Source organism: Tamandua tetradactyla, chromosome 11 (assembly GCF_023851605.1).
Source record: "Tamandua tetradactyla isolate mTamTet1 chromosome 11, mTamTet1.pri, whole genome shotgun sequence".
Taxonomy (NCBI): Eukaryota; Metazoa; Chordata; class Mammalia; order Pilosa; family Myrmecophagidae; genus Tamandua; species Tamandua tetradactyla.
The window spans coordinates 91,450,875-91,478,530 of NC_135337.1; the positions used below are offsets into that span (position 1 = coordinate 91,450,875).

General features: G+C 58.0%; 3 protein-coding genes across 9 annotated transcripts; all 3 read left to right on the plus strand.

Annotated features, from left to right (window-relative positions):
- The first annotated feature begins 2,723 nt into the window (after window positions 1–2,723).
- ICAM3 (intercellular adhesion molecule 3) lies at window positions 2,724–9,295 on the plus strand. 2 transcript variants are annotated; one of them, XM_077121852.1, is made up of 7 exons: window positions 2,724–3,702; window positions 4,291–4,557; window positions 7,248–7,553; window positions 7,777–8,058; window positions 8,384–8,551; window positions 8,676–8,924; window positions 9,018–9,295. In XM_077121852.1, the coding sequence occupies exons 1-7, from the start codon at window positions 3,624–3,626 to the stop codon at window positions 9,212–9,214; spliced, it is 1,548 nt and encodes a 515-aa protein (XP_076977967.1). In that variant the 5' UTR covers window positions 2,724–3,623; the 3' UTR covers window positions 9,215–9,295. The 2 variants fall into 2 exon arrangements, with proteins under 2 accessions (XP_076977967.1, XP_076977965.1); XM_077121850.1 differs by having other exon boundaries at window positions 2,725–3,702; window positions 8,297–8,551.
- Window positions 9,296–9,556: 261 nt separating this feature from the next.
- RAVER1 (ribonucleoprotein, PTB binding 1) lies at window positions 9,557–23,348 on the plus strand. Of its 4 annotated transcripts, XM_077121847.1 has the most exons (14): window positions 9,561–9,810; window positions 11,380–11,446; window positions 13,895–14,364; window positions 17,369–17,560; window positions 17,714–17,843; window positions 17,936–18,030; window positions 19,062–19,149; window positions 19,480–19,691; window positions 19,788–19,881; window positions 19,957–20,096; window positions 20,789–20,863; window positions 21,323–21,463; window positions 21,816–21,899; window positions 21,988–23,348. In XM_077121847.1, the coding sequence occupies exons 1-14, from the start codon at window positions 9,592–9,594 to the stop codon at window positions 22,132–22,134; spliced, it is 2,154 nt and encodes a 717-aa protein (XP_076977962.1). In that variant the 5' UTR covers window positions 9,561–9,591; the 3' UTR covers window positions 22,135–23,348. The 4 variants fall into 4 exon arrangements, with proteins under 4 accessions (XP_076977961.1, XP_076977962.1, XP_076977964.1 ...); XM_077121846.1 differs by having other exon boundaries at window positions 9,557–9,810; window positions 19,788–20,096; XM_077121849.1 differs by having other exon boundaries at window positions 19,627–19,691; window positions 19,788–20,096.
- Window positions 23,349–23,578: 230 nt separating this feature from the next.
- FDX2 (ferredoxin 2) lies at window positions 23,579–27,585 on the plus strand. 3 transcript variants are annotated; one of them, XM_077119608.1, is made up of 6 exons: window positions 23,579–23,734; window positions 23,828–23,882; window positions 24,071–24,177; window positions 24,451–24,659; window positions 26,820–26,907; window positions 27,194–27,306. In XM_077119608.1, exons 1-5 carry the CDS (start codon window positions 23,590–23,592, stop codon window positions 26,865–26,867), a joined length of 564 nt encoding a protein of 187 aa, XP_076975723.1. In that variant the 5' UTR covers window positions 23,579–23,589; the 3' UTR covers window positions 26,868–26,907; window positions 27,194–27,306. The 3 variants fall into 3 exon arrangements, with proteins under 3 accessions (XP_076975723.1, XP_076975722.1, XP_076975724.1); XM_077119607.1 differs by having other exon boundaries at window positions 27,157–27,270; XM_077119609.1 differs by lacking the exon at window positions 24,451–24,659 and having other exon boundaries at window positions 27,157–27,585.
- Window positions 27,586–27,656: the final 71 nt, after the last annotated feature.

A 27,656-nucleotide genomic window follows, 5' to 3' on the forward strand; every position in this document is an offset into this window, starting at 1 on the left:
GGAATGCCAGATCATATGGCAGTTCTATACTTAGAGTCCTAAGGAACTGTTATCTGAGCCTTTTTTCCAACAGCATGTGCTCACTTTGTGTCTCTCTGTCACATTTTAATTAAGATATATACAATGTTTTTTTTTTTTTAGAGCTAATGCTATAGTGCCCTTAAACCCTACAGTCTAGTGTAGAGGTAGCTTTTATGTGCACTGGAAAACAAAAAAATTTTGTGTCTCACTTCATTGCAATATTCTTTTTATTCTAGACCAAGGCCCAGTAGCTCCTGTAAATCATGTTCATGGGTTTGGGGAACTAGGACTTCATCTGTTTGTGGCACACAATTCAACCCACGTCATCATGCAATATCCTGTTGGGGCTTCTCTGGGATGGCATTTGCCTTGTCATTTCATTAGAAAAGCCCTAACGTTTTGTAGTTTTGAGTAGCATTTTCCCACCTGATTGGGACCAGGGTGGCTTCATCTGTAAAACGGAAAAAACGAGGGGACTTTGTGGGCTTAGGGGGGAGGGTTAGAAGCTCTGCGTGCATATTAAAGTGCTTAATCATGCCAGGCTAGGAGGGAGAGTCATCATCATCGTGTTCCTGCTGAGGACGGGATGAAGACTGCTGCAGCCCTTAGGTCAGTGAGACAAGAATCCCACCCACCTACAGTGTCCACCTGAGATGCAAGCTACACCTGAGACACAAGCTGCACCTGACATGCAAGCTGCACTTAGGATGCAAATTCTACCTGGGATGCAAACTACATCTGGATGCAAACTACACCTGGACATGAGCTACACCTGTATGCAAACAACACCTGGGACACAAGCTACACCTGGGATGCAAACTACATCTGGATGCAAGCTACACCTGGACATGAGCTACACCTGGATGCAAGCCTCCCCTGTATGCAAACAAGGCCTGGGAGGCAAGCTACACCTGGGCTGCACCCCGAGGGCTCAAGCTTAGAGCTGCGCGTGTGTTCTTTTGCTTCAGGTGCCTGGTTCCTCCCATGCCTCTAGGAGGCAGGGCCTCTGAACATCCCCACTTTAGAGACAACGAAACTCAAGGTTCCAAGCACAGCCTGACACAAAATCACAGCTAATAAACCACTTCACATCTTCACATGGCTTCTGGGTGTGAGGGACACCCCTCAGCTCAGACGTCAGCCTTTAATGTCAGGTCTCTGGGCCCCCACTGAGGTGAGCAGAGATGGGCTGGGACTGTCATCGCCTCTGCCTTCTGGAAACTTGGCTGCCGCTGCCACCCCCACTTCCTCCCGGGATACCCCACTTCTCCGTCCACTCCCCCTTGGCCCGGGAGCGTGGGGCATTGACCTGGTGTGACCTGACTCATCTGCAAGGCAAGGACAGGAGCACAGAGGGAATGGATCATCTGTCCCCTTTATCAACCGGCGTTTTGTCTCTTCTGCCACTCTCCAACGGGACAACGTAACCAGGAGTCCATGGGAGCCTGGGAGGGCCCCACAGAAGGATTCCAGGGGCCACAAACCCTCGAGCCTCCCGTACCCAATCTCCATGTGCATCCATTCAACAAATATTTGTTGAGCACTGTTTTAGTTTCCTAGGCTGCTTAAAGCAAATACCGTGAAATGGTTCAGCACGAGCAATGGGAATGTATTAGCTTACAGTTTGAGGCCAAGAACATATCCAAATCAAGGCGATGCTTTCTTCTCAAAGGCTGCTGCTGGTGACCCTTGGCTCCTCTGTCACCTGGCAGGGCACATCGTGGTGTCCGCTGGGTCCTCCCTTCTTTCCGGGTTTCATTGACTTCAGCTTCTTGCATCTATGTCTCTCTCACTCTCTCCATTCCATTTATAAAGGACTCCAGCAAGAGGTTTAAGACCCATCCTGATGATATTGCGAGCCATTGATTGTATACTTCACACTTTGGATGGATTGTACGGTGAGTGAAGATATCTCAACAAAAATTAAAAAGACAAACACTGGGGAAAAAAGATGCATCCTGAAAGAGGTGGCTCATGCCTGAACTGAAGCAGCCTCATCAGAAGATCCTACTTACAATGGGCTCACACCCACAGGCATGGAGTAAGTATAGGAACATGCTTTTCTGGGGTACAGAAAACCACACGAACACGGGCCATGGGCCTGGCGTGGTTTGAGTCACTGGGACACAGCTGTGAACTAGACAAAGCTTCCTCCCTTATGTTCTCAAGATTCGATGAACTGCAAGACGAAACCAGTGAGAAAATTTTAAGTACATAAGTCGATGACTTCTGGGGGGAAAACTAAAGTCAGAGTGTGAAATGGGAGACCAGGGAAGGCCTTGCTAAGGTGCCATCAGAGCAGGCAGAGGGGAAGGAGGAAGCCAGGTGGATGTGTAAAGGAAGAGTGGCCCAGGCAGAGGGAACAGCCCATGCAAAGGTCCTGAGGCAGAGATGTGCTGGGTGGGATTGAGGCCCAGCATAGAGGCCAGCGTGGCTGGAGCAGAGAGAGGGAAGGGGAGGCGGGGAGGAGCTGAGGTCAGCGGGGATAGGAGCAGGTAGGGGCCAGATGAATACTCTGCTTTAATTTGGCTTGGGAGTTGCTGGAAGGTGTTAAGTAGAGGGGGTGCTGAGATTGGATTGGGATTTGAGTTGCTCCCTCAATACCATGTGGAATTGTTTGGGCTTGGGGTGGGGGTGGGGATCCTCCAGGTGGGAGAGGGGGTGGGGTGAAGCTTTAGGGATGGGGAGAATGGATGAAGCTGGGGCACCATCAAAGCTATCAACCAAGTCTGTTTTATGGAGCTCGGAGGCAGGATAAGACGCCCCAGAGATGGAAGCGCAGGTGGAGGGGGTCTGCCCACCTGGCCCCTCGGCCCCTTCTCTTGGAGCGAAGAGACCAGCTGTCTGGAGGGAAGGGTGATGAGGGGGACCGGGCAGGGGTGAAGGCCAGTTACAAGCAGCATCCTCAAGACCCAGGGGCCCCGGTCTCGGCCATTGTCAAGGAAAGGGCCCTGCAGGAAGCCAAAGCGGGGCTGGCTGCTCAACCCAGCTCCTGGCACCAAGCCAGCACTCAATCCCCATGGGCTCTGTTCATTTTTTAGGGCTCTTTCTAGGGGATCCCTTATTATCACCCCAAAACCTCTTCTCTGATCACCAGGAACGCTGAGATCTCACACTAACCCCTGGAGGCCATGCCTTGAACTCCTTCTTGAAATACCACCTGATCAGCTCAAAGTCATTTGCGTAGAGCTTCCCACTGACTTCCTCTCTGGGGGCACAGCGCCTCGTGCCCAAGGTTCAGCGGGAAGGCGGGGTCCCTTCCCCTCCAACTTCCCTCGCCGCTGGGGTCCTTAGTACTGAGAACAGAGGAAGACGGTTGGGTTTGCGCTTCCTGTGTGTTCATTTAGGGGACCGCAGAGCTACTGGGACCGGCTCTGTCGGGGACTCACCAGCACCCACCGCCTCGCAGGGCCCCCCCGAGCTGTCCCCTGCAGGCCAGGACCCCCAACCCGAGGCCGCAGAGCCTCCCGCTGCCCCTTCCCCAGGCCTGGCCAAGGTGTGGCCCCTGGATTTCTGCAATCTTAACCGCCGTACTTCCGTCCCTTGGGCGGCCCCACCCCTGCCCCCTACGCCACCTTCCTGTGTGCCACGGGCTGGCCACCATGGTGCCCTCGGGGATGCTGCCTGCGGCCCACCAGGTTCTGTTTGTCTTCGCGCTGCTGGCCTGCCTGCTGCCCCCAGGTGAGCTGGGGTGGGTTGGGGCAGGGTTGGTGGGAAATGGGGGAGCAGAGAAAGCCAAGCTCCCCCACATTCACTGGCCTGGCTGCTTCGCACCTTTCTTTGAACTCAGATCTGACAGAGGGCTCCCCGGTGTCCTCGGGAGGAAGTTGTGCATCCTTAACTCAGGCTCCAGGGCATCCCGGGGCCCCGACCCTGCACATAGTTTGCGTTCTCTTGTTCATCTCCCCACCCATCCACCCACGACTCCCCTGTTCTGTTGGGAACCCCAGCCTTTGCCTATGCTATTCCTCTGCCAGAAACGCTCTTCCCTTTCATTTGGTGAACTCCTATTCACCCTTCAAAACACATTGTAGTTGCCCCCTCTTCTCCAAGAAGCTTTTCCTGACTCACACCCCACTTGGGACTGGATCAGGGCCTCCCCTGGAGTCTCCCCACCCCTGATCAATCATCTGTCCTCCCCCATGGAGGGCAGGCGTCCTTCTGGTGGGGCTCCCCTTTAGATCCCAGAATGAGGAGGTGCTGAATGGTGAGGGGGTGGGGTGGGGGAAGTCAGGGGAGCAACCAACCGAGCTTTCCCGGGTCTCACAGGCATCTGGGGACAGGCATTCTCGCTGTGGGTGGAGCCCCAAGAGCCGCTGGTGCCCCCCCGCGGGTCCCTGCTGGTAAACTGCAGCACCAACTGCCCCGGCACCCCCCACATCACCCTGGAGACGTCCTTGGACAAGGAGCTGCAGGGCCGCGGCGCCAGCTGGGTGGCCTTCTGGCTGCACAAGGTGACTGATGACAGTCGGGTCCTGTGTGCCGTGTCTTGCCACGGCTCCCAGATGTCAAGCTCCACCAACATCACCGTGTACCGTGAGTGGAGTGGCCACGGGCAGTGGGGAGGGGGCGGGCCTGGGGAGGTCACGTCGGTGGGACTAGACTGCCAGCCCTGGACAGACAGGGGGGACACATCTCAACCACATGCTAAGGACAGCAGTGCTGACAGCAGTTTGTCTGGGGTCCCGATAAGCATTTTTACAATGGCATCTCAGGTAATTTATTTATTACTTTAATTTTTATGCTAGGTAATTCGTGTGCAAAAAGTATAAAAAAAAAATGGTGCAAACGCAAAATCTACATTTACCTAATGCTGATGACCAGAGGGCTCTCTTCTAAGCGCTTCACCCCTAGTTGCTCACTCAGCCCGTACAGAAGTCCCCAGCAGAGAGGTGCAGGCATGACCCTCGTTTTGCAGGTGGGGAAACTGAGGCTCGGTGGGGAGAAGCCACTAGTCAGGGTTCCCAGCCCATGAGGTGAGAAGCTGAAAGTCTGGTTCCTTTAACATTTTTTTATTGCGAAATATAACATATACAAAAAAAAATACATTTCCAAGAACATCGCAACAATGTGTTGTAGAACAGATTTCAAAGTTTGGTATGGGTTACAATTCCACAATTTTAGGTTTTTATTTCTAGCTGCTCTAAGATACTCGAGACTAAAAGAAAGATCAGTATAGTGATTCAGCAATCATACTCGTTAATTAAACCCTACCTTCTGGGTGGGCCACGGTGGCTCAGAAGGCAGAGTTCTCACCTGCCATGCTAGAGACCCAGGTTTGATTCCTGGTGTCTGCCCACGCAAAAAACAAAACAAAACAAACCAAAAAAAACCCCTACCTTCTCTGTATAACTCCACCATTACCTTTGATCTTTTTCCCACTCCTTAGGGGTATTTGGGCAATGCCCATTCTAACTTTTTCATGTTGGAAGAGGCTGTCGATAATATGGGGTAGGGAGATGGAACTAGCTGATGTTCTGGAGAGGCTGGGCCCTCTAGGTTTCAGGACTTATCTGGTCCAGGGACCCATCTGGAGGTTGTAGGTTTCTGGAAAGCTAACTTAGTGCATGGAATCCTCGTGGAATCTTATACATTGCCCTAGGTGTTCTTTAAGATTGGCTGGAATGGTTTGGGTTGGGGGTCGGCAAGCTATGGTAGCCGCAAGGTCTAACTGCAGCTTGCATAAGAGTAACCTCCAGAGTAGCCTCTCGACTCTATTTGAACTCTCTCTGCCACGGGTACCTTATTTTGTTACACTTCTTTTCCCCCTTTTGGTCGGTATGGAATTGTTGATCCCACGCTGCCAGGGAGACTTCCAAGTCCCCACTCTTAAAGGTGGGGTCTTCCTCCCTCAACCCTCCACCCCCATGACCAGTTTCTTCTGAACCTTCCGGAGTTTCTCTGCATTTTAAAAAACAGGACAGACTGTGTCACAAACAGTGATTACTGCTTGGCGAAGGCTTCGTGGGGGAGGGTGGCGTTTGTGTGCCTATGCGGGAGCACATGTGTACCGTGTATGTGTGTCAGTGTGGGTCTATGTGGGTGCTGGGTGTATGCCCATGCCTGGTCTCTGTGCGTGTCTGTGCCTCTGGGTCCGTGCTTATGTGCATTTTTGTGTAGCTGTATCTCTGTACCTGTGCGAGCGTGTGCTTGTGAGCATATGTGTACGCCTGTGTCTCGGGGGAGGACCTCTATGCTTGAATGCACGTAGGCCAGCATCCATGCATCTCTATCTGTGTCTCTGCATCTCCATGCGTGCTTCCACATTACTGTGTACTTCTGTGTGTGTGTAGGTTTGTGAATTGGCATATGCCGCAAGCACCATCGGTATTTTCTATCGTACACTCTCCCTAAAGGGGACAAGTTTCAGGTGGTGGCCTTCCTGTCAAACATTCTAAAACTGGAAACATTAAGATGCTGAATATTTTTTCGCATCAGCCGGTCTGCGGTCTGGGCTGGCAGCTTGAGACCAAGGCTTGAATGTCAGAGATGAGAGTGAAATGCTCCCCAAGGAGGCATGGAGACGTGGACGTGTCTGCAAGGGGCACACAGCTAGTGTGGGAAGGAGACTGAGGCTGGGGGTGCCAAGCCCCCCATGACTGTGCCAGAGCACCCTGAGAGGCCTCCCTGGCAGGTGGGCCGTGAGAGCCTTGGGTGCCTCAGTCTGACTGGGGAGGACTGGAAGTGACCAAGGGCTGGAAGTGGGAGGAGAGGCCAAGAGAATCCCCAGATATGACATCAAGGAGGCAGGGGACACGCGGGCCTACAGTTTGGGGGTTCCAAACCCTGGCTGTGTGTCCTTGGGCAATTCCCCTCAGCTCTCCAGGCCTCAGTTTCTCCATCCTTAAAAGGGGAGAAGAGTCGAGCAGATTTCACCAGATTGAAGGCCAGCCACACCTGGACAGTCTAAGGAGCACACTCAATAGCTGGGCCTTTATGACTCTAAGACTATCATAGGAGGTCATAGGCCTTAGTTCCCTTCCTTCCTGATTGTTTTTTTCCCCCTTGACTGAGAGGTCCTTGGGTGACTTTTTAGTGCCCGGCGAGGTGTCTGAAAACGCAGGAAATAAAAATGCTACTGATAATACAGGCGCAGCTCTAAGCCGTCTGCAGTTGATAAACCCCACGGTCAGGGTTCTGCAGCCTGCCTCCCTCTGCCTCGGCGCCCTCCCTGGGGCAGGGGCTGCAGGACCAGCTGACAAGTGCCCTGCATTCCCTGCACCCAGGGCTCCCGGACCGCGTGGAGCTGCTGCCCCTGCCCACCTGGCAGCCCGTGGGCGAGAACGTGACCCTGCGCTGCCGCGTGGTGGGCGGGGCGCCCCGGGCGCGCGTGGCGGTGGTGCTGCTCCGCGGGGAGGAGGAGCTGAGCCGCCAGCCGGCCCGGGGGGAGCCCGCCGAGGTCACGGCCGTGGCGCTGGCGCGCAGGGAGGACCACGGCGCCAACTTCTCGTGCCGCGCCGAACTGGACCTGCGGCCCCGAGGCCTGGGGCTGTTCCGGAACAGCTCGGCCCCCAGGCAGCTCCAAACCTTCGGTGAGAGGGGCCTTTGGGAGAAAAGGGGGTCCCGGCACGGATCGCAGGGGTTTCTGGAAAGGCGGTGAACCCTGCCGAGGGGTGGGGAGCTCTTGGGACGGGGTGGGGGTGACCCAGGCCGCAGAGTCTACCGGGAAGAGGTTATTCCAGGTAGGGAAATTGCCCCTCCCTAAAGGGCTGTAGGCGGCCATCCCCTGTGCTCACGCTCTCGCCCTCTCCCCAGTGCTGCCAGTGACGCCCCCGAGGCTTGATGCCCCCCGGGTCCTGGAAGTGGGCACATCGAGGACCGTGAACTGCTCCATGGAAGGGCTGTTCCCGGCCTCGGAGGCCCAGGTCCACTGGGTCCTGGGGAACCAGATGCTGAATCCCGAGGTCGCGAGCCACAGGGACACACTCAGGGCCACGGCCACCGCGCGTCCGGATCAGGAGGGCGCGCGGGAGATGGTCTGCGGCATAAGCCTGGGGGGTGAAAACCGCTGGACCCGGCAGAACGTGACGGTACACGGTAAGGGGGTGGGCCGGGACCCCAAGATCCCGAGGAGCCCGGCGGGCACGAGGTGGTTGCGCGGATGGAGCCGAGCAGGGCAAATGGCAGAAACGGCCACGTGGGCGGGGACTCGGGGGTGGGATCCGAAGGCGCGGAGGGGGAGGGGTCTGAGTAGCCCAGAGGCGGGGCCGGCCCATCCAAGGGGGCGGGGGCGCGGCTTGACCGGCGGACTCCCAGGCCAATGCCCCGCCTTCAGGCTTCCTGGGGCCCAAGCTGACCCTGAGCGAGTCCAGCGCCCCAGAGGGGACCACGGTGACCGTGACCTGCGCATCCGGGGCCCAAGCCCTGGTCACGCTGGACGGGATTCCAGCCGCGGGCCCGGGGCAGCCGGCGCAGCTTCACCTAAACACCACCGAGGACGACGACCGGCATGTCTTCATCTGCTCTGCCACCCTCGAGGTGGACGGCGAGACCCTGCGCGGCAATGCGAGCACCGAGCTGCGCGTCCTCTGTGAGTTGAGGCCTTGGGTCCCTCGCCGTCCACCGCGACCTGGAACGGCTGGCTGGACCCGCTCTTGGCCAGTGATGCCGTCCCCTGTGTTTGGGTGTTTCTGATCTCCTGGCGGTCCCCACAGACGGTCCCAAGATCGACAGGGCCAAATGCCCCAAGCGCTTGGCGTGGAAGGAGAAGACTTACCAGGTCGTGCGGTGCCAGGCCCGCGGCTACCCGGCGCCCCGGCTATCGTGTCTGCACCAAGGCTCCAATGCCAGCCTGCCCGTGGGGACCCAGTTCCACGTCACGCTGAACTACAGTGGCACCTATCAGTGCCAGGCAGCCAGCCCGCGGGGCACGGACACCCTTGAGGTGGTGCTGGATGTGCAGAGTGAGCCGAGGCGGGGCCGCGGGTGTGGGCCGGCCAGCCCGGGGGCGGGGGGCTGGGGCGCGCGTGTTGTTCACTCCTGGCTTCTCCGCGCAGTTCGGAACCCCCGCTCGGTCCTCGCCGTCCTGGTGGTGCTGGTGGTCCTGGGCCTGGTGATTCTGGCGGCGGCCTCGATGCACATTTTCAAGTGGCAGAACCGGACCGGCATCTACCGGGTGAAAACAGAGAACACGGCTCTGCCCCTCACGTCTAAGCAGCCCGACGGGGCGGAGGCGGAGGAGGAGCCCTCCTGAGCTGCGGGCTGTATCCCCGGGTTCCTGGAGGCACGGGTTGTACCCTCGGGTTCCGCATCAATAAAGCCTTCCAACCCCGGAGTCTGTAGCGTGCGCCACGCGTGCTGGGGGAGTGTCGCGCGTGGTACCCTGCACGGCGCAGCCCAGCCAACTCGCGGCTGTGCCGCGGCGGGTGGGGAACGGGGTGGAGGGGCGGGGCCTGGGACGCCCAACCGCTACCTGAACTCGGTGAGGCGGGCTGAGCGGCGGCCAATGGGCTGAGGGGAGCCGGTGGGTGGGCGGGGACTCTCCCGGCCAATCGGCGGGCGCGCCCTCCTTGCCGCTCTATGCCGCTCCGCCCCGGCTCGCTGGTCCCAGAAGGCGCCGGGCTTCCCAAGATGGCGGCCGACGTGTCCGTTAGTCACCGGCCCCCGCTGAGCCCGGAGGCTGAGGCCGAGGTGGAAGCCGGCGAGGCTGCGGAGCGTCGGGTGCCCGAAGAGGAGCTGCCGCCGCTAGATCCAGAGGAGATCCGGAAGCGCCTGGAACACACCGAGCGCCAGTTCCGTAACCGCCGCAAGATACTGATTCGGGGCCTCCCGGGGGACGTGACCAACCAGGTATGGGGGGGCGCGTGTGGGAGCGTGGCGGGAAATGCCACTGTGCGCGTGCGCGTGGGGGGGGACCGGGTTGGGGGAGAGACCAAGCGCGGGATCCACGCGGGGTCGGGAGAGACCAAGTGCGGGATGTGGGGGACGTTCATGGAGGGTGAAACCAACAGTGGACTGTGGGGGGAGGCGTTGCTAGGGGCGACCACACGCTTGGGAGAGTCCAAGTGACTGAAGGGGGCGGGGAATGTAAGGGATGGGGGCGGGCAACCTTGGCCATTTTGGGGGATGGTGAGTGGACAGCTAGATTGGGACGAATGGAAATCGGGACGCCAGTTGTTCCCTGCAGGGATTGTGCTTTTCCCCACCTCTTATACCATGGGGCGGCAGGGACCTCACACCCAGAAGTTTCAGGGTTCGCTGGAGTATGCTCCACCCCCATGTCACGTGTTTTTCCACTCCTTTCAAGTAGATCCGGGAAGTTGTATCAGCCCCTGGGGACTTTCTTCACCAAAAACCCCTGTATTAATTTGGAAAAATGGGGTGTTCTGCCACCGGCCCAAAGACCTGTAGGACAGGGGATCTCTGTGTTCTGTGGACCCTGCCCCTCTTGGCTGATCTTTTGGCCAAGAGTGCCCATCTCTTGGGGCCTCCATGGGGCAGGCTTTCCTAGTGATCTTTGGACCTGGGGAGATGGCATTTAGTCAGCTCTGCCCTGCCACGGTGGGGTGGATTTCTTAAACCTCCCACTGCTGGGAAGCCATGCCTTCTGCCCCACCAACACACCTACTGGCAGCCCTCCCTGTCCACAGGTGGGCATGTAGCTGGTGGCGCCGCCGAAGTGTTGGGAGGGGCAGGATGCAGGGACAGACCTGGGGCAGGCGCCACTAGGCATGATCTGGTTTGTTGCCGGGAACATGCTCAGCTGGGAACACGCTGTCTCTCCTCAGGGTACATAGTGTGTCTGGCACAAGCAGGCCCCAGCATCTCATCCCCACAAGAGGGCCACCCCTGCCAGCAGGAGAGAATTGGGAGGTCATGTGGTGTGGGCTTCTTAAGTGCTGGAGCTCCCCAGTCAGGTAGTGGGTCGTGGTCCTGCTTCCCTGTCCAGCTAGCTGGATGGCCTCTGGCAGGTCCTTTCCTTTCTCAGAGCCTCTGTTTCTTCACCTACAAAATGGGTTTGTTAATACCTAACCTGTAGGGTTGTTGGAAAGAACCAAGAAAGTCTTGCAAAGTGAGGTTCAGACAGGTTAAATGACTCTCCTGGGGTATACAACAGAGCTGGGATTTGAACTCAGACCCACCTGATGCTCTTTAAGACTGTGGTGTTGTGGTTAGGGGTCTGCAGCCAGTCCCTGAATCCCCATACCGCTGCATCTTGGTCGACTGGCCTCAGATAAGCAGTAACTTCTCTGAGCAGTTTACTTGCTTGAAAAACAGGGTGGTGGTTGGCTGTCTTCATAGCTGGTTCTCGTGAAGCGCCAGGACAGTGGTCACCACCTGTGACATTCTGGCACGTGACACCACATTGCTCTCCTCTGCCACTGCTGACTCCTTGTCCTCTGGCTTCTGTCTCCACAGGAAGTACACGATCTGCTCAGCGACTATGAGCTCAAATACTGTTTTGTGGACAAATACAAAGGGACAGGTTTGTGGGGCTGTGGGCGGGCACATGGCAAGGGGTGACAGTCCCTGAAGTTGGGAAGGTCCCGGCCCAGCTTCACCCTTCCTGAAGCCCAAGATTGCCCACAGGCCAGCACAACAGGCTGCTCCGATTTGTGCCTTGCCCTGGGCTCCTCGATATTCCTCCTCAAGGTTCTCCAGCCAGATACTTGGCCCTCGGGTTCTGCCTCTTCCCATGTGTCCCCCTTCCCCAAGCTAAGCTGTCACACAGGCCTGTTCCTTCTCTAACTCTGCCTAGATGGCTGCCTCCTGCAGTCGCTCTGCCTCCAAAACTTCACCCTCATGCTTAACCTCTCCTAGTCAGCCAGTTCTGATCTTATGGCAAGTCTGATCAAATCTGGTCCTAATCCAAAACATCCCATCTCCTCAAAACCTAGCCGAGGCTCTTCCCGACATTGCCTCGCAAGGATGTGTCCTGCCCTTGCCAACTCCTAAGGGTGCTTTTAAGGTTCCAGGCTCTTTCCTCTGCCACTGCTCTTGCCTGTGCCCTCCATCCGTGCCCCACCGCACAGGGTCAGGCAGTTCCTCACAACCAGCTGGGCGCCCTCATCACAGCCTTGGCTACCCTGGGCCGGCACAGTCAGCTCCCCCACCTGTCCCCTGCCCTGAGTGGTCAGCTGTATGGGAACAGGGCAAGTCTTGTCAGCCTCAGCTCCCACAGGGAAGACCTCAGGGCAAGTCTTGTCAGCCTCAGCTCCCACATCCTGCTGGGCATTAGACTTCCCTGGGCCCTTGTTTCCCACCTCTGGGTGGGAAGGAGCTGAGGACAGGTGCCCCCTGGGGTCCTGCTGGCCCAGAGGCAACAAGACCTGGGACCAAGTCCTGATGTGTTTTCGCTGCAGGCCACAGGCAAGAGATTTACCCTTTCTGGGTTTCACCTTTCTTCCCAGAAAATCGGGCATGAGTCTAACATCTGCCTGCCTCCCAGTCAGTCCACTAAGATGCTACAAGGCTGCAGGTGCCTGACACCGAGCAGTAGGTACTTAGTAAACCTTGCACATACCAGGGATTCCGAGTTGAAGGGCCCTTTCATTCCTACAGCCTTTCAACAAATACTTTTTGAGCATCTACTGTGTTCTGGGCTCTGGGGACACAGCTTTGAACCAAACAAGATGATCTGTTCCAGAAAGGGGATGTTTTTCAAACCACACCAAAAATGAAAGGGAACCAAAAGCTACATGGCACTGGGAGAGCATAGAGCAGGGATGGGAAACAGTCAAGAGCATTCAGGGTTGGCTTCCCAGGGCAAGGGGTGTTGGCGATCAGGTCTGAAGGGTGGGGAAGGGGTCAGCTAGGCAAAGGGATAGGAATCAGTGTCCCCCCCCCCCCCCCCCTCAGGGAGCAGCAGGCCTGGGGCCACAATGGAGGCAGCAGTGAGGTGGGAGGGGAGATCTGAAGAGCCACACAGGGGCCACTGGACCTGCCAAGAGAAGCCCCTGGACCAGGCTGGGATACCATCTGATCACCACCTTGAAAACTTACCTGCAGTTGCCATGTGCAAAGTGAAGTGAGAAGGGCAAGGGCACAGGCAGAGACAGGAGTTCAAGTGCCAGAGGCAGTGAAGGGGGCTCCGGGCGGGCTCCTGCCAACTTAGATAGGCCATGCTCTGCTCTGTGCCCTCACTTGGCACAGTGGTGGCTGTGGGACATGAAAGTCACGGCAGCTGGCACTCTCAGGAGGGTGGGCAGTGCCACTCTTAATCCCATTTGGCAGATGAGGAGTCTCCCAAGACCAGTCCCCAAGCTCAACTACTACCCCGTCATGACCTGAGTTATGAGCGGTGCTCAGGGGAGGGTCGGCGCACAGCAGGTGGGGCAGTTTCCTGGGCTGCTCAAGCAGATACCATGGAATGTGTCGGGTTAAACAATGGGAATTCATTTGCACACTGTTTTAAAGTTAGGAAAAAGTCCAAATCAAGGTAATGCTTTCTTCCCGAACGCCAGCGTTCTGAGCTGGCTGCTGTTGATCCCTACTTGTGGCAACATCTCTTGGTCTGTCCCTTCTCTTCCGGGTTCTGCTGATAGCTCAGCTTCTGGCTGCTCCCTCTGGCTTTCACTCTCCATTTGAATTACATTCTTCTAAGGACTCCAGAAGTAGGATTAAGACCCATCCCCTTTGGCCTGGGCCACACCTCAGCGGGAGTAGTCTCATCGAAAAGTCCTGCTTACAGTGGGTGATGGCCGCAGAAGGGGATTAGGTTTAAGAACATGTTTTTCCAGGACACACACAGCTCCAAACCGGCACAGTAGCTGAGTGCCTTCTGGGCTGGGCGTTGGGGCTGAGGCCCAGGGAGGCTGGCTTGCTGTAGGCGACCCTCCGTCCTGCTTGCTGCATGCTCCAGAGTGGCATCTGGTGCAGAGGGAGGTGGGGTGGGCAGCTGGCCCCTGCTGAGCCTGTGCTCCCTCCCATGCAGCCTTCGTGACCCTGCTGAATGGGGAGCAGGCCGAGGCGGCCATCTGTGCCTTCCACCAGAGTCGCCTGCGGGAGCGGGAGCTGTCAGTGCAGCTGCAGCCCACGGACGCGCTGCTCTGCGTGGCCAACCTGCCCCCCAGCCTCACGCAGCAGCAGTTCGAGGAGCTGGTGCGGCCCTTTGGCAGCCTGGAGCGCTGCTTCCTGGTGTACAGCAAGCGCACAGGCCACTCCAAGGGCTACGGCTTCGCCGAGTACATGAAGAAGGACTCAGCCGCCCGCGCCAAGTCAGACCTGCTGGGCAAGCCGCTGGGCCCGCGCACCCTGTATGTGCACTGGACCGATGCAGGGCAGCTAACGCCTGCCCTGCTGCACTCCCGCTGCCTCTGCGTCGACCACCTGCCGCCTGGCTTCAGCGACACAGACGCCCTGCTCCGGGCACTCTCGGCTGTCCACACGCCCACCTTCTGCCAGGTGAGCCCAGGGCTGCGGGGGCCTGGAGCCCCTTCCAGGGGACATTGGAAGTCTGAGTCCTCCTCTTATCTTCTTTCCAGTTCCTTTTTCAGTAAAGCCAGGAGGGTACAACTTGGAAATGGGGTCCTTGTTAAGAGAGAAGCATGGTGTCGTGGGTGACACAAGCCCAGATACAAGCCAGGTGGCTGGGGTCACATCCCTCCGGGACCTCAGGCAATGTGGTGGCCTCAGTCTTGCCCTGTAAACTGCAGGCCAGGCTGCTTTTGTAATTTTGTTCCCGTGGCTGGCTTGCTTGCTCATTCACTCATAAGCACCTACTGAAATCCAGCCCTGCGCCTGGCCTAGAGGCAGCCACTGGGGAACTCACAGTGCGTTTAAGCCCCAGGTTACACACAGTCAGGCCTGGGGGTCACAGGCTGACCTGGGCCCCATCCCAGCCCTGCTGTGTGACCGCAAGCAAGTCGCCCACAGAGCTTCAGTACACTCATGGCATGCTGGCAAAACAGTCTTTCATGCATTCAAGTCGCGTTTGTTGGGCACTTGTGGGTGCATGCCCTGCCCCGTGACAGGCTTTCCAGGAGCCCCCAGATGGTCTTGCCTGGGTGTCCGTGGCAGATGTTCCTGCAGCACTCCCTGTGTGCTAGGCTCAGTTCTGAGCATGTTTGCTGCACTCATTTCCTCCTTAGAACAACTCGAGAGGGTGGGGATTATCTCCATTTTCCAGCTGGGGACACTGAGGCACCTACAGGTCAGAGCAGCAAAGCTGGGATGGGAACACTGTAGCCCACTGGCACCTGGGACTTGGGCCTGGCTCTGAGGCCAGGGATGGGTGCTGGGGATCGGGCATCTGGAGGAAGCCCCTGCTTTGCTCACTTGTTTGTTTGTCCTGCTGCCATCTGTGGTGCACCTCCAATGGACTGAGCTCTGGGTGGGGCTTGGGACACGAGATCAGCTAGCTCAGTGGCCACGACCTGTCTTGTGCATGTGGAGGGCAAGTGGGTCAGCAGAATCATGAGCCCCTCGCAGCATCCTTGCTGAGTCTCAGTTTCCCCATCTCTAAAGGGGATCGGCAGCACTTGGCAGCTGGGTTGTTGTGGACAGCTGCTCACTGGTTCCCTCACTTAGGTGCTCACCAGACATCTATTAAGTACCTGCTGAATACCAGGTGTGGGAGGCAGATGGACGGCAGCATCAGCCTTGGCCCAATTTAATAAGCCATGTGGCCATGACCACTCCGATCCCTCAGTTTATCCGTGTGAGGGCCCTCATGGTGAGAAGTTTGCTTGGGCCTTGGTGTGGGGCCTGCCTGGACGCATGGCAGTGTTGGGTCCAGGCTTTGGTGTGGGGCCTGTCCAGACACAGGGCGGTTCTGGGCCCAGGCCCGACAGCGTCCCCGGCACTGCAGGCACCAAGGGCCACCCTCGCTGCTGCATCTGGAGTGTGGTCCGTCCCCAGCCCAGGAGCACCCACAAACTCTCAGGGAACATATGGACAGCGACCCTCCCTGCGAGGGTCCCATTTTGCTGGCCCCATTTTGCAGAGAAGGAAGCAGGGACGGATGTGCACGCGCCTATCTCCCACTTGGGCTTCCTGCCTCCCGATCCAAGTGGGAGGTTGCTGTCCACGTGGCGAGTGTTTATCTCCTGCATAATCAAGATGAGAACTCCAGGGAAATCCCTGGAAAACCTCTCCAGCGTGCTCTGCTGTTTATGGACAGGAAAAGCCACTGATCTTAATTGCTCTATTTCATGACAAAGCTTAAAAACATTCAAATACTATAGAAACCTATAAAGCAGGATCTCAGGTGTCATTAAAAACCTTTTTCTATTTCTCTGTTTCTGGAAATGGGTGGTCTGCTCACCTTTCAAAACCCACTATGCCCAAGGGCTGATGGCTTAGACTCCCTCCCGCCACCCAGAACCTTCTCCATCAGGCCCCAGTGTGCTGTGTCTCCTTCCAGAGAGACCTCAGGATGCACTTCTCTTCCTGACATAAATGTGGCTGTACCTGGTTAGGTTTTGCTTTCTTCACTGGGTTTGTGGTGGGGCTCTTTCTGTGTTTGCATAGCTTCCTTTTCCAGCTACGCAGAATTCCGTCTTGTGGGTGCTGTGTTAGTCCCCCCGGACAGACATTGCTTTGGTCACAGCCCATGCCCCCGGGTTCACATATCCCTCTGGCCTTCCATGGACAGGTCTCAGGAGGACCCGTGCTGGTTCCTGGGGCTGGCTGGGCCCTCTCAGCATCTGCTTATTCTGGGACATCTCTCCCCACAGTCACAGCATCCCAAACCCCTGAAAACCAAGGGGATTATCCCCTGAGTTTGTGGCAGGCTCAGTTGGTGGCAAAGCCTGACCTTAGTGACACTAAACCTCACAGCCTTTATCTTGACATCTTGCCACATAGCACCACATGTGTTTGGTTTGCACAGAGCTGCCTGAACCCTACTCAGGTGTGGAGTACCCTAGATTGTGCATGTACCATTCTACTTACCTAGTCTCTGGAAGTTTCTCAATCTTGGCACTCACCTGGCCCAGGGTTCCAGATAAGGGGCCGTGTGCCTGCTGGACATAATGCCTGCTGCCAGGGGCCGTGAAGATGCCGCTCTGACCTGCCTGTGGCCACCCACCTCAGCTGCAAGCCCCAGCAGCCAGTCCTCGTTGTGCCTGAGAATCCCAGTCCCTTCTTGGTGGCGTTGGCAAGTGTTGAAGGAGTTGACCCCGTGTGAGGCAGGCCCTGGCTCTGCCCTGTACCAGCTGGGTGGCCTGGGGCCCCCATGCTACGACTGGCTCCTCTGGGAAGCGGGGCAGCAGCAGCCTCCCAGGGTGAGATCAGCTGTGCTTATGAGCCAGTGTGGGCAGGGGGCTCTGGACATGCCTGGTGCAGACCCTGCCCTTTCTATGGAGGCTGCCTCCTGGGCTCTGTTGTCACGTCCTGTGGTGGCTGTCATAGCTTGGACTGGTGGTTGCCACCCGCGTGCTCATGCCTGCTCCCCCATCCCCCACAGCTGGCCTACGGTCAGGACGGGCAGCTAAAGGGCTTCGCTGTGCTGGAGTACGAGACAGCCGAGATGGCCGAGGAGGCGCAGCAGCGGTCGGACGGCCTGGCCCTGGGAGGCAGCCACCTGCGTGTCTCCTTCTGTGCCCCCGGGCCCCCTGGCCGTAGCATGCTGGCCGCGCTCATCGCTGCCCAGGCCACAGTAAGTGTGTGCGGTGGGGAGCATGTCCCTGTGGGGAGCTGGCGAGCCAGGTCCTGCCCCCTTGGGGAGTCAGGTGAGGCAGAAGGAGGCTGGCCCCGAGGGCCCTGCGTTGGAGGCGGGGCGGGGCTCTGAGCCACCCCTTGCCCTCCCCAGGCCCTCAATCGGGGCAAAGGGCTCCTGCCTGAGCCCAGCCTCCTGCAGCTGCTCAACAACCTGGGGCCATCCGCCTCGCTTCAGCTGCTGCTAAACCCCCTGCTCCACGGCGGCACTGGGGGCAAGCAAGGTAAGGCGGCGGGGCCTCAGCTCAGTAGGGCAGGGTGGCAGGCAGAGGGACCCAGCAGGGACCACTGCCCACTGCTCTGCTTCTCTACCCAGGCCTCTTGGGGGCTCCCCCAGCCATGCCGCTGCTCAGTGGGCCAGCCCTGTCCACAGCGCTACTGCAGCTCGCCCTGCAGAGCCAGAATCAGAAGGTAATAGCACCCACGGGCCACAGGGCTCCTTGCCCAGAGTACCCCCCACACACACACACCTGTTCTCCCTTAGCTTTTCCTTTGAACACCAGTGGCTGTTGGCATTGGGTCCGGTCTGGGGGTTGTTTGCCATCTGGTTGTGTCCCTAGTCTCAGTGCAGGCTTCGCTTGTGATGGGGTCTCAGGGTTCAGGTAGTGACTTTGGCCACGGGCCACCCCCACCTGCCTGGGAGATGAGGCAAGGCTGAACCTTCCCCTCCCCCATTCCCTCATGACAGCATTTGCCCTCTCCCTGCTCTTTGGAGAGGGTACCTTGCCTTGGCTGCTGGGGCAGGCCCAGGTCACCCAGATCCACCCAGTTATAGCCGGATATCAGTTGGGGGCCGGGAAAGCAAACACAATGGCTCTCCATCTTCCCTGAAGAGAAGCGGGCTTGGGTGGAAAGTCCAGATCCATGAGGAAGTAGGCTGGCCTCTTGCTGCCACCCTGTGCACACGCGCATGCATGTGGACGCCTCTGTGGTTACTGGGACAAAGGCGGTGGTGTGGGTGTGTCTGTTGGTAACTGACAAGTGTGTGAGGTCGTGTGTCGGGGCCTGGTGGGGCCAAGTGTGACTGAGGCTATGTGTGTGCACAGCTCTTGCCTTCCCCAGGGCTGTGATTGATGCTGTGCCTGGGTGGCAGACCGTGTGTGCCCAGGAATGAATGTCAGCATGTGGGGAGGCCGTGATGACAGTGTGAGCTGACAAGTGCCAACACACTGTGTGCTCCCTGCTCCCACACACTGTGTGTGCTCCCTGCTCCCTCCGTCTCCCCCGCCCAGGGTGTGGACCTGGCATGCACTTGCCCTTCGGCACCACCTACTGGCTGGGCTAGTGGATGATGGGGGGTGTCTTGGGCGCTGGGGGACATTACGTGGCCAGCTGTGGGCAGCTGGATGTGCTGGGCATGTCGCTTCCAAGACCCTGGGTGACACTTGTCCCCCGCCCAGGCAGTCACGGTGTGTCCCTGGCCGACTGTGCTCTGTCCCTAGAAACCTGGGATCCTGGGTGACTCTCCCTTGGGCACCCTCCAGCCTGGAGCCCAGCCGGCCAACCCCCTGCTTGGGGAGCTGCCTGCAGGTACGCAGCCCCCACCCTGCCTCTTCCCTGGCACCGCCCCACCTCCCCTTCCTGTGCTGTTTCCTCCCTGGGAGTGGACGTCCCCAGTCCTTGTGTCCCTGGACCAGAGCGCTAACCTCTTAGGGCCTCAGGGGCCTCCCCTGTAGCAGGTGCCCACCTCACAGAGCAGCCATGAACACCCAGGGAGGGGATGCACGTAGAAGGCTCTGCTCGATGCCCTGGCACGTAGTTGCCCTTAGGTTGCAGGCCCCAGTCCAGGTGCAGGCTCCAGGGTCCTGGGAGAAGGGTCCCACTCTGGCTGGGCTGCTGACCCCCTCCTTCTCTCTATAGCAGGGGGCCTGCCCCCAGAGCTGCCGCCCCAGCGAGGAAAGCCACTGCCTCTGCTGCCGCCACTGCTTGGCCCCTCTGGGGGTGACCGGGAAGCCGTGAGCCTGGGTCCCCCAGCAGCCCAGCTCACCCCACCCCCTGCCCCCACAGGACTCCGAGGCACGGGCCTCAGAGGCCTCCAGAAAGATGGCGGACCTCTGCCGACACCCCCTGGGGTAAGGCCCGGCCCTGTGCCCAGCATTATCCTAGCCTTCCACCCTACATAGTGCCCTCTGCCAGGGGCCCTTGCAAATCCGGCCCTCCTGCCACAGGTCTCGCTGCTGGGGGAACCCCCCAAAGACTTCCGGATCCCCCTGAATCCCTACCTGAACTTACACAGCCTGCTCCCAGCCAGCAACCTGGCGGGTAAGGAGGCCCGGGGCTGGGGGGGTGCTGGGAGGAGCTGCCGCCCAGCTGAGGGCCCCCTGCCTGCCCTCTCAGCCCCTGGAGGTGGTGGCAGTGGAAGTGGCAGCAGCAGCAAAGTCTTCCAGCTCAAGTCCCGCCTGCCCAGCCCCCTCGCCAGCACCCGCCTCCCCCCCGAACCAGGGCTGCCCGACAGCTACAGCTTTGACTACCCCTCGGTGAGTATTTGGCCACCCCATGATCAGCCAGGGCCAGCTGCTGTGGCCTTTGTCCCTGAAAACAATTCATTCTCTAAATCGCCACCCCACCAGACCAAGCTCTGCGGAGACAGCAGAGAATGTGCCTGACACAGTCCCTACCCTTGATCTCCTGTCTGTTTGTCCATTCTGTAAGATCTAGGGAATTCTCACTCAGCTTGCATCTGTCTGTGTCTCCTGAAAGGCCAAGCCTCTGCTTCTGTTTCCCCCTGGAGATGGGGTTTGTCCTCTCCCTGTTTTGACTCCTGGATCTGGCCTGGGAGAGCTGGTCCTACAGTTCCAGCCTCCTCCACATCAGAAGTCATGAACTGGCCTCCCGCAGGCCATCTGGGTTGTTTGATCCACACTGGGTTTCAAACCAAAGCAAAAAGTAAATGCCAACATAGGAAACCTAAGAGTTCACACAGCCAGGATTACTAGCTGGCCTTGAAAACTCTAAACACCTGCCACACTGTCAGGGCCACGTTCCTCCACGGCTGCCACACCCCCGGACAGGGCACACTTACTCTCTTGTTCTGGCTGCCCCCCAAGTTTGCCCTCTCCTGTGCTTAGAAAGGAGGGGGCCAGCTTCCCCAGGGATAGCTGTGTCATGCAGTTAGCTGAGGGCGAGGGTACAGGCCCAAACCCAACTGGCTTCTCCCACTTTCCTTCAGGATGTGGGACCTCGACGGCTCTTCTCCCACCCACGGGAGCCGGCCCTAGGGCCTCACGGACCCAGCCGACACAAGGTAAGGGCTGCCTTTTCCATCCTACCTCCTGGGTATATCAGTCAGCTTTTGCTGCATAACAAACCATCCCATCATTTAGTGGCTTAAAGTAAACATTTGGTTATTTCTCACTGTTCTGCTGGTCAGTGGGTGGCTCTGTGCCATTCCCTATTTGGCAGTCATAGGGCTGACAAAGGGGGCCTTGGCTGGGATGGTTTATCACTGCGCCACCTGAACTCGTCCGTTCACGAGGTGGTCCCTGACTTCCCCAGAGGAAGAGGGGAGGGTGGGCCCCGGTGCACAGGCTGTCTTCAGGCCCAGCTTCCATCATCTCACCATTGCCCCATTGGACAAAACCAGTCACATGGCAAAGCCAGAGACATTAGGGCGGAATCTTTGAGGACAGAGAGACAGGGATGTGGGATGCTGTGATTTCTTGGGAGCCATTGCTGGAAAACTCTTATTACCCCCTCTCTGCAGATGTCCCCCCCACCGAGTGGCTTCAGCGACCGGAGTGGCGGGGGCAGCGGGGGGCCCCTCTCTCACTTCTATTCGGGCTCCCCCACCTCCTACTTCACCAGCGGCCTGCAGGCTGGCCTCAAGCAGAGCCACATCAGCAAGGTGAGGTGCCTCCCTGGCTGGGGCAGATCCCCAGGGACAGGCAGGATGGGGATTCAGTCTTGCTCAGGGCAAGGCGCATGCAGGCTATCCTTGCCCAGTGCCTGTGTGTCAAGCTCTGGCCACTGCCCAGCCGTCCAGGCTCCTCCCCTTCTCCCCCAGTGGCCCAGCAGGGAGGGATAGGGTAATAAGGATGAGCTCCAGGTGTCAGATGAGGAAACTGAGGCTCAGAGAAATGGACTCATCTGCCCTAGATCTGATAGCTAGGACGTGGAAGAGGCCAGATTAGAACGTGAAGCCCCTCACCTTTGTTCTGGGGGAGTGACCAGCCCCTCTCCCTTCCCATTTCTCCCAGGCCATCGGCTCCTCCCCACTGGGCTCCGGAGAAGGGCTCCTGGGCCTCAGCCCTGGGCCCAATGGCCACAGCCACTTGCTGAAGGTACAAGCGGGGGTCAGGGACATGCCGGGCTGGGGAGCTATGCCCCTGGGCAGCTCCTGACCCGTCAACCCCTGCTCTTTGTTTTCAGACCCCACTGGGTGGCCAGAAACGCAGCTTTGCCCATCTGCTGCCCTCACCCGAGCCCAGCCCAGAAGGCAGCTACGTGGGCCAGCACTCCCAGGGCCTTGGCGGCCACTATGCAGACTCCTACCTGAAGCGCAAGAGAATTTTCTAAGGGGCCAGTGCCAGAGATATTCAAGGGCCTGCACTGAATGTCTTTTGGGTTTCTGGTGTTCTGTGCCCCCTGCCCACCCCAAGCCCCGGTAATAGAAAAATCTCTACAAGACTTTTCTGACCAACCAGCCGGAGTCCCAGGAATGTGGGGGAGTCTGGGGGGCTGAGCTGCACCTCTGGCCTGCTCCCAGCACCGACACCCTGCAGCCTTAAGAGAGAGGGGCCCCAGCCTGCTCTCTCCCCTCTGCCCTCCTCCTGCCCCGCACCTGCTGTCTCCGGGAGCTCTCTCCTCCGTGTCGTCGCTCCTGTATCTTGGCCTTTCGAGTGCCTTGGAGGTCTCCCTCATCACCCATGAGGATCAGAGACTGCCTTCCTTTTTTAACTTTGACAACTGACTTTTGTTTCCTTTTCTAATTTTTATCATTTTTTAAAAAACTGCCCAGGATGACCCCAGCTCTGACTCCTTTGAGGCCCAGTACCTCTGGGCCTCCATTCCACACTTTGTGGTTCGAGATCGCCCGCCCTTTTCCCTTTTCCCCATGTATGCAGCAGGCATGCCTGTCTCCTTCCCCCCTGCCTGCCCACGCTTCCCGCTCCCCAATCCCAGGTCTCCACCTCCCTGCCATGGCCCCTTGCCTTCTGGTGCCTTAAAGCCAGTCCCCCGTACCCAGGCCAGAGCCTCTCAGACGCCAAGCTCAGGAAGCTTGACTCAGGACCAAACAGCTCTGACCTGAGGTTGGGTCCCGCCGCCCAGGGTCTCTACCTGGGGATAGCAGGGGCTCACAGCCTTGGCCTTGGCACACCCGCTGCCCCACTCCTTCCCCAGCCTAGGTGCAGAGACAGGCTTTCTCTGCCAGCTGAGACCAGCCTCCTACTGTCTGTCCAAAGGAGTGGGATACTGTGCTCACTTCCCTAAGCCTCCACGTCCACCCCTACTTGGAAGATGAACTTCTCCATCACGGCCACATCACCTGGAACTATCCTCCATTTGGCCCAGTGCCCCAAAACAATGCCCCGCCAAGGAACTCTGCCTCTGCCCACCAGCAGGACCTGTTGGCCGAAGGTGGCTCTAAGGCCCTGACCCTGGCCAGCCGGGCCACCAGCTCCCCTCCCTTCACTGGCGGCCCACATTCACTCCGGGGGGCGTCCCATCCCCAGCCCTCCCTTGCAGACCTTTGCTGAATTAAAGTTTGTAAGTAAATGGTTTTAAAGAAAGCAGAGCTGGCTGGTTCTTGGGACAAACAGGGCCTGGGTGGGAGGTGCAGGGTGACCCCGTAGGCTTTGGTGGGCCCGATCCGGCCTGGCGCCCTCCCAATATCCTCCCCATTTAGTCCCCGCGTAGACGCCTGCCCACTCCCCATGCAAACTCCTGCACTTATACTAGGCTTATTACGGGACGTCCGTGCGTGTGGGCGTCACCGCGCATGCCCGGTCGCCAGGTCACGTGGCGCCTATCATGGCAGCCTCCGTGGCCCGGGGAGGCGTGAATGCCGGAGTCCTGCTGCGGGCGGCCAGGGGCGTCTGGTGGAGAAGACCCGGGGGCTCTTTGGGGACCGGGGAGGCGGCGGTGCCGGCGACAGCCAGGAGATTCCGGGCGACAGGTACACGCGACGCCCCAGGCGGGCAGCGTTAACCCGTCGGATACCGGCAGGCTGTGGCGCCGCCGCTCATCCCGTTCCAACCGTGTTTTCCAGGCTCACGCCCGGCGCGGGAGGAGGAAGCCAGCGGCCCCGAGCGGCCTGGGGACGTGTGAGTGCGGGGACCGGTCGCCCAGTCCATCCCGCGAGCGTCCTCGCAGCCTCATCTCCAGGGTCCCCCTCCACCCTCATCCTAGTAACTTGTCCGTGAAACCTCAACTCCCGGCTCCATAACCCTAGATCCCGCCCTCCCCCAGGGCCCACCCCCCATTTCGGCATCGACACCCCTTCTGTCTCCAGGGTGAACGTGGTATTCGTAGATCGGTCAGGCCGGAGGATCCCGGTGAGCGGCAGAGTCGGGGACAATGTGCTCCATCTGGCCCAGCGCCATGGCGTGGACCTGGAAGGTGGGAGCGACCGCAGGGAATCGGGGAGCTTCCTATTCATTCGTTAAAAAAGCAAAACATAAGCGCAGATCATTTGTCTCTCCATTGCTTTCCCCTCTAATGTCTTCCCTCGGAGCATGAACTAAACTCTAACCTCAGCATGCCCTCAACCCCTGCCCAGCTCTTCTCCAGTGTCCACTCAGCACTTAATAACTGAGCATTAACTAGAGGCCGCTGAAACGTCTGCGGGGCCGTGAGCTTGTGTTCTCTGCCCCCTTCCTCCCTCTATTCCAGACACTGGCCTCTTCCCTCTTCTCAAACTGCCAAGCTTATTCCTGCCTCAGGGCCTTCGCATTTGCTGTTCCTACTGTCTGAAACGCTTTACCACCAGATCTTCTGGCTCCTTCTCATCCTTCAGGTCTCAGTGTGATGGCCTCTCCCTGGCAACCCCACCCCACTCCATCCAGCTGAGCTGCCCACACTCCAGTCGCTCTATCATATCGGTATTTTTTATTGTCCATATAGCAGTTATCACTGTTTTGTTTCTTTTTCATCCATCTTCATGGTAAGAATGAGAGCAGGGTTAAATAAATATTTGTTGAAAGGAAGATGATAACAGCAGGTGCTACTTGAAGCACATTAATACACATTAACTGAATCTCCATGACAACTGTATGCATCAGTTTTAAACATGAGGAAACGGAGCCCCCGCATTAAATAGACCTGGTCCAAGATCAAGTAAGTGGCAAAACTAGATTCCAGCCCAGTCAGTTTTATCCACTTGAGCCATGCTGCCCTTCTGTGAATATTGACAGACAAGGCCCCTGCCATCTCATACCAACTTCAGCCTAATGGGACAATAATATCATGAACTAGCATATAATCATATCATGAGCAACTGAGAAGGATGGTTTGAAGGAAAACAAACAGGGTTTGTTCATTGGACAAATGCAATAGGGAGCTGGTTTAGTCATCGGAGATGGGGGAGGAGAGGTGGGTCTGCTCTGTTAGAACAGAACTCTGATTCCAGGTTCTGTTCTGGAGTCCTGTTAGCCCCTCAACTGGCCCCATGAAGGGAGCCTTGACCAACCCTCCAGAACAGGAGATTGTAGGATGCATTTAGAGGCAAGTGGCCTACAGTCAAATTTTGCCCTTACCACCTGTATGACCCCAGGCAAGGTACTCTGCTTCTCTGGATCTCACTTTCCTCATCTGTAAAACGAGATCATTTAGTTCCCATCTCACTAGGAGGATTAGACAGGTCTCGTACAAAGCACTTAATACCTAGCTAAGACCTGGTTATTAGATCATTTCATTGTCATGCGATGAGGATGCTAATAAGGGGGCCGAGAAAAAGATGTCCAGGGACTACCTGGAATTTCAGGGCTCAGTTTCCCCCATGAGCCTGGAAGGGTGGGCAGATTAGTCACAGAGCCCCAGAGGTGACGTCTGCAGGCAGGCAGGGAGGGGCTGCTGGGTCAAGAAGCCACCCTTCTGGCTCCACCGTTGTTGCCTAAGGTATCTTGAGAGAGGGAAGAGAATACTGAGCGTAAGGTCCCCCTGGCAACTTATGACAAATATTTATCTGCAACTTCCCCGGCTCAATGCTGGCTGAAGAGAGGGAGGACAGGATGAATGAGAGCAAATAAACCCAGAGATCAAGACAGTTACTTCAGAATGTGATAAATGCTGTACAGAAATTAAATGAAGAGGGACACCGGTGGGGAGAGTGACAAGAGATGGCAGATGGGGGAGTCAGGGCAATAGGTGAGTCCCCAAAGATTAGGAAGAGCAGAGAGAAGAGCATTCCAGGCCAGGCGAGTAGCAGGTGCAAAGGCCCTGTGGTGGGGTGAGTTCAGTGTGTTAGAGATGCATTTTTTAAATCATTTCAAACGTACAGTATAGTTGCAAAAGTTATACAACATACAGAGAACTCCAACATGTCTTCTCCCCCATATCCACCAATTTTAACTTTTTGCCATATTTGCCGTATCATTCTCTCTACCCATCCCTCAGTCCATCATCTCTTTATCATCTGTCTTCTGAACATTTGAGAGCAGGTTGTACATACCACACTCCTTGAACACATAACACTTTCATGTATATTTCCTTTGGCGGGTTTTAAGCCAGGAGGGATGTTATCCACAAACACTGTTCTTGGTGATTACTGAGGAGGCTGGAAACGTATCCAAGGCAAGAGGCTGCCTGTCAGTGGGGCGGAGTTTCATGAAAGAACAAAAAAACCCAGCTTCTGCATCTTTCAGCCCTTCTCTCACTCCTTCTGCACTGGGCACCTAGCCAGCACCCTTCCTTCACAGGCAGCAGGGAGATGGGAACACACTGGCAGGGTGTGTGATAAGGGCTCTGTGAGGACCCACAGGCTGGATGGAAATGGAAATGACGTGGCCTTTCCCCTCTCCTCTACACTGAAATCACATCCAAGCTCATTCTTGGGGCCCATGTGCCCTGCCAGACCCATAGTGCTCTAGGGGCGTCCTTGGGAAATGGGCCACCCAGAAACCTTGGTAAAACCCAGATGCAGCTCGGGAACAGCCCGCTGAGTAACTGGGTGGCAGAGCGGGTCTGTGGGATGGGTGCAGGATGGGTGCTGGCCGGGAAGGGACACTGCTGTGGGAGCAGTGGCTAACCCTCCCTCCCCCCAGGGGCCTGCGAAGCCTCCCTGGCATGCTCAACCTGCCATGTGTACGTAAGCCAGGACCACCTGGATGCACTGCCCACTCCCGATGAGAGGTGAGCTGATGGAGACCGGACTGCAAGGGCTGCCCCCTCCTGGCTCTAGGAGCCTCTGGAAACCTCTGGTTCTCCCTGCTTAAAGGCCCATCCGGGCTGCAGGGACAGGGCAGGGCAGCCCTAGCTTTCCCCCTACCCCATCCCTGCCCCATCCAGCTGCTGGCAGGGAGCTGCCTCCCAGGCCCGCCACCCACCTCCTCCCCAGCCAGCCCGTATACCTGCAGCTAACCCCCCCAATCGCTGCCCCAGGGAGGACGACATGCTGGACATGGCCCCCCTCCTCCAGGAGAACTCTCGCCTGGGCTGCCAGATCCTGCTGACCCCCGAGCTGGAGGGCGCCGAGTTCACCCTGCCCAAGATCACCAGGAACTTCTACGTGGACGGCCACGTTCCCAAGCCCCACTGAGGAGGGTAGCCGGACAGGCGCGGACACCCAGGGCCCCGGGCCATAGGAAAGGCCCGGCCGCCAGCCCAGCTCCGAGCACGGAGAGGCCGCCAAGAGGGACGGGGAGGCATCGCCAAGTCGGCAGCAGGGCCTTCGGAGAGCACCCCCAGACCCAGACCCGGGCAGCGGGCAGGACGCCAGCTGGGGCGGCCTTGCCCGGTCCACCCCCACGGGAGTCGGGAGCGGCTGGGCGTGGAACCTAGTGGAAGCCACAATAAAACTGTGTTGCAGGCCTCCGGCCCCTTGCGTATCCTTGGTCCATCTCAGGGGACCTCAACAACCCCGTCGGGCGAGCCGGGCCGCC

Excerpts from the sequence above, each read along its gene's own strand:
- ICAM3 (XM_077121850.1), top strand. The coding sequence starts at position 3,624 with ATGGTGCCCTCGGGGATGCTGCCTGCGGCCCACCAGGTTCTGTTTGTC. Across the intron at positions 3,703-4,290 it reads GGCCTGCCTGCTGCCCCCAG|GCATCTGGGGACAGGCATTC; the intron begins GTGAGCTGGGGT and ends CGGGTCTCACAG. Across the intron at positions 8,925-9,017 it reads GGTGGTGCTGGATGTGCAGA|TTCGGAACCCCCGCTCGGTC; the intron begins GTGAGCCGAGGC and ends TTCTCCGCGCAG.
- RAVER1 (XM_077121846.1), top strand. The coding sequence starts at position 9,592 with ATGGCGGCCGACGTGTCCGTTAGTCACCGGCCCCCGCTGAGCCCGGAG. Across the intron at positions 17,561-17,713 it reads TCATCGCTGCCCAGGCCACA|GCCCTCAATCGGGGCAAAGG; the intron begins GTAAGTGTGTGC and ends TGCCCTCCCCAG. Across the intron at positions 21,900-21,987 it reads GCCACAGCCACTTGCTGAAG|ACCCCACTGGGTGGCCAGAA; the intron begins GTACAAGCGGGG and ends CTTTGTTTTCAG.
- FDX2 (XM_077119608.1), top strand. The coding sequence starts at position 23,590 with ATGGCAGCCTCCGTGGCCCGGGGAGGCGTGAATGCCGGAGTCCTGCTG. Across the intron at positions 24,178-24,450 it reads CCATGGCGTGGACCTGGAAG|ACACTGGCCTCTTCCCTCTT; the intron begins GTGGGAGCGACC and ends CCTCTATTCCAG. Across the intron at positions 24,660-26,819 it reads CCAGTCGCTCTATCATATCG|GGGCCTGCGAAGCCTCCCTG; the intron begins GTATTTTTTATT and ends CCCTCCCCCCAG.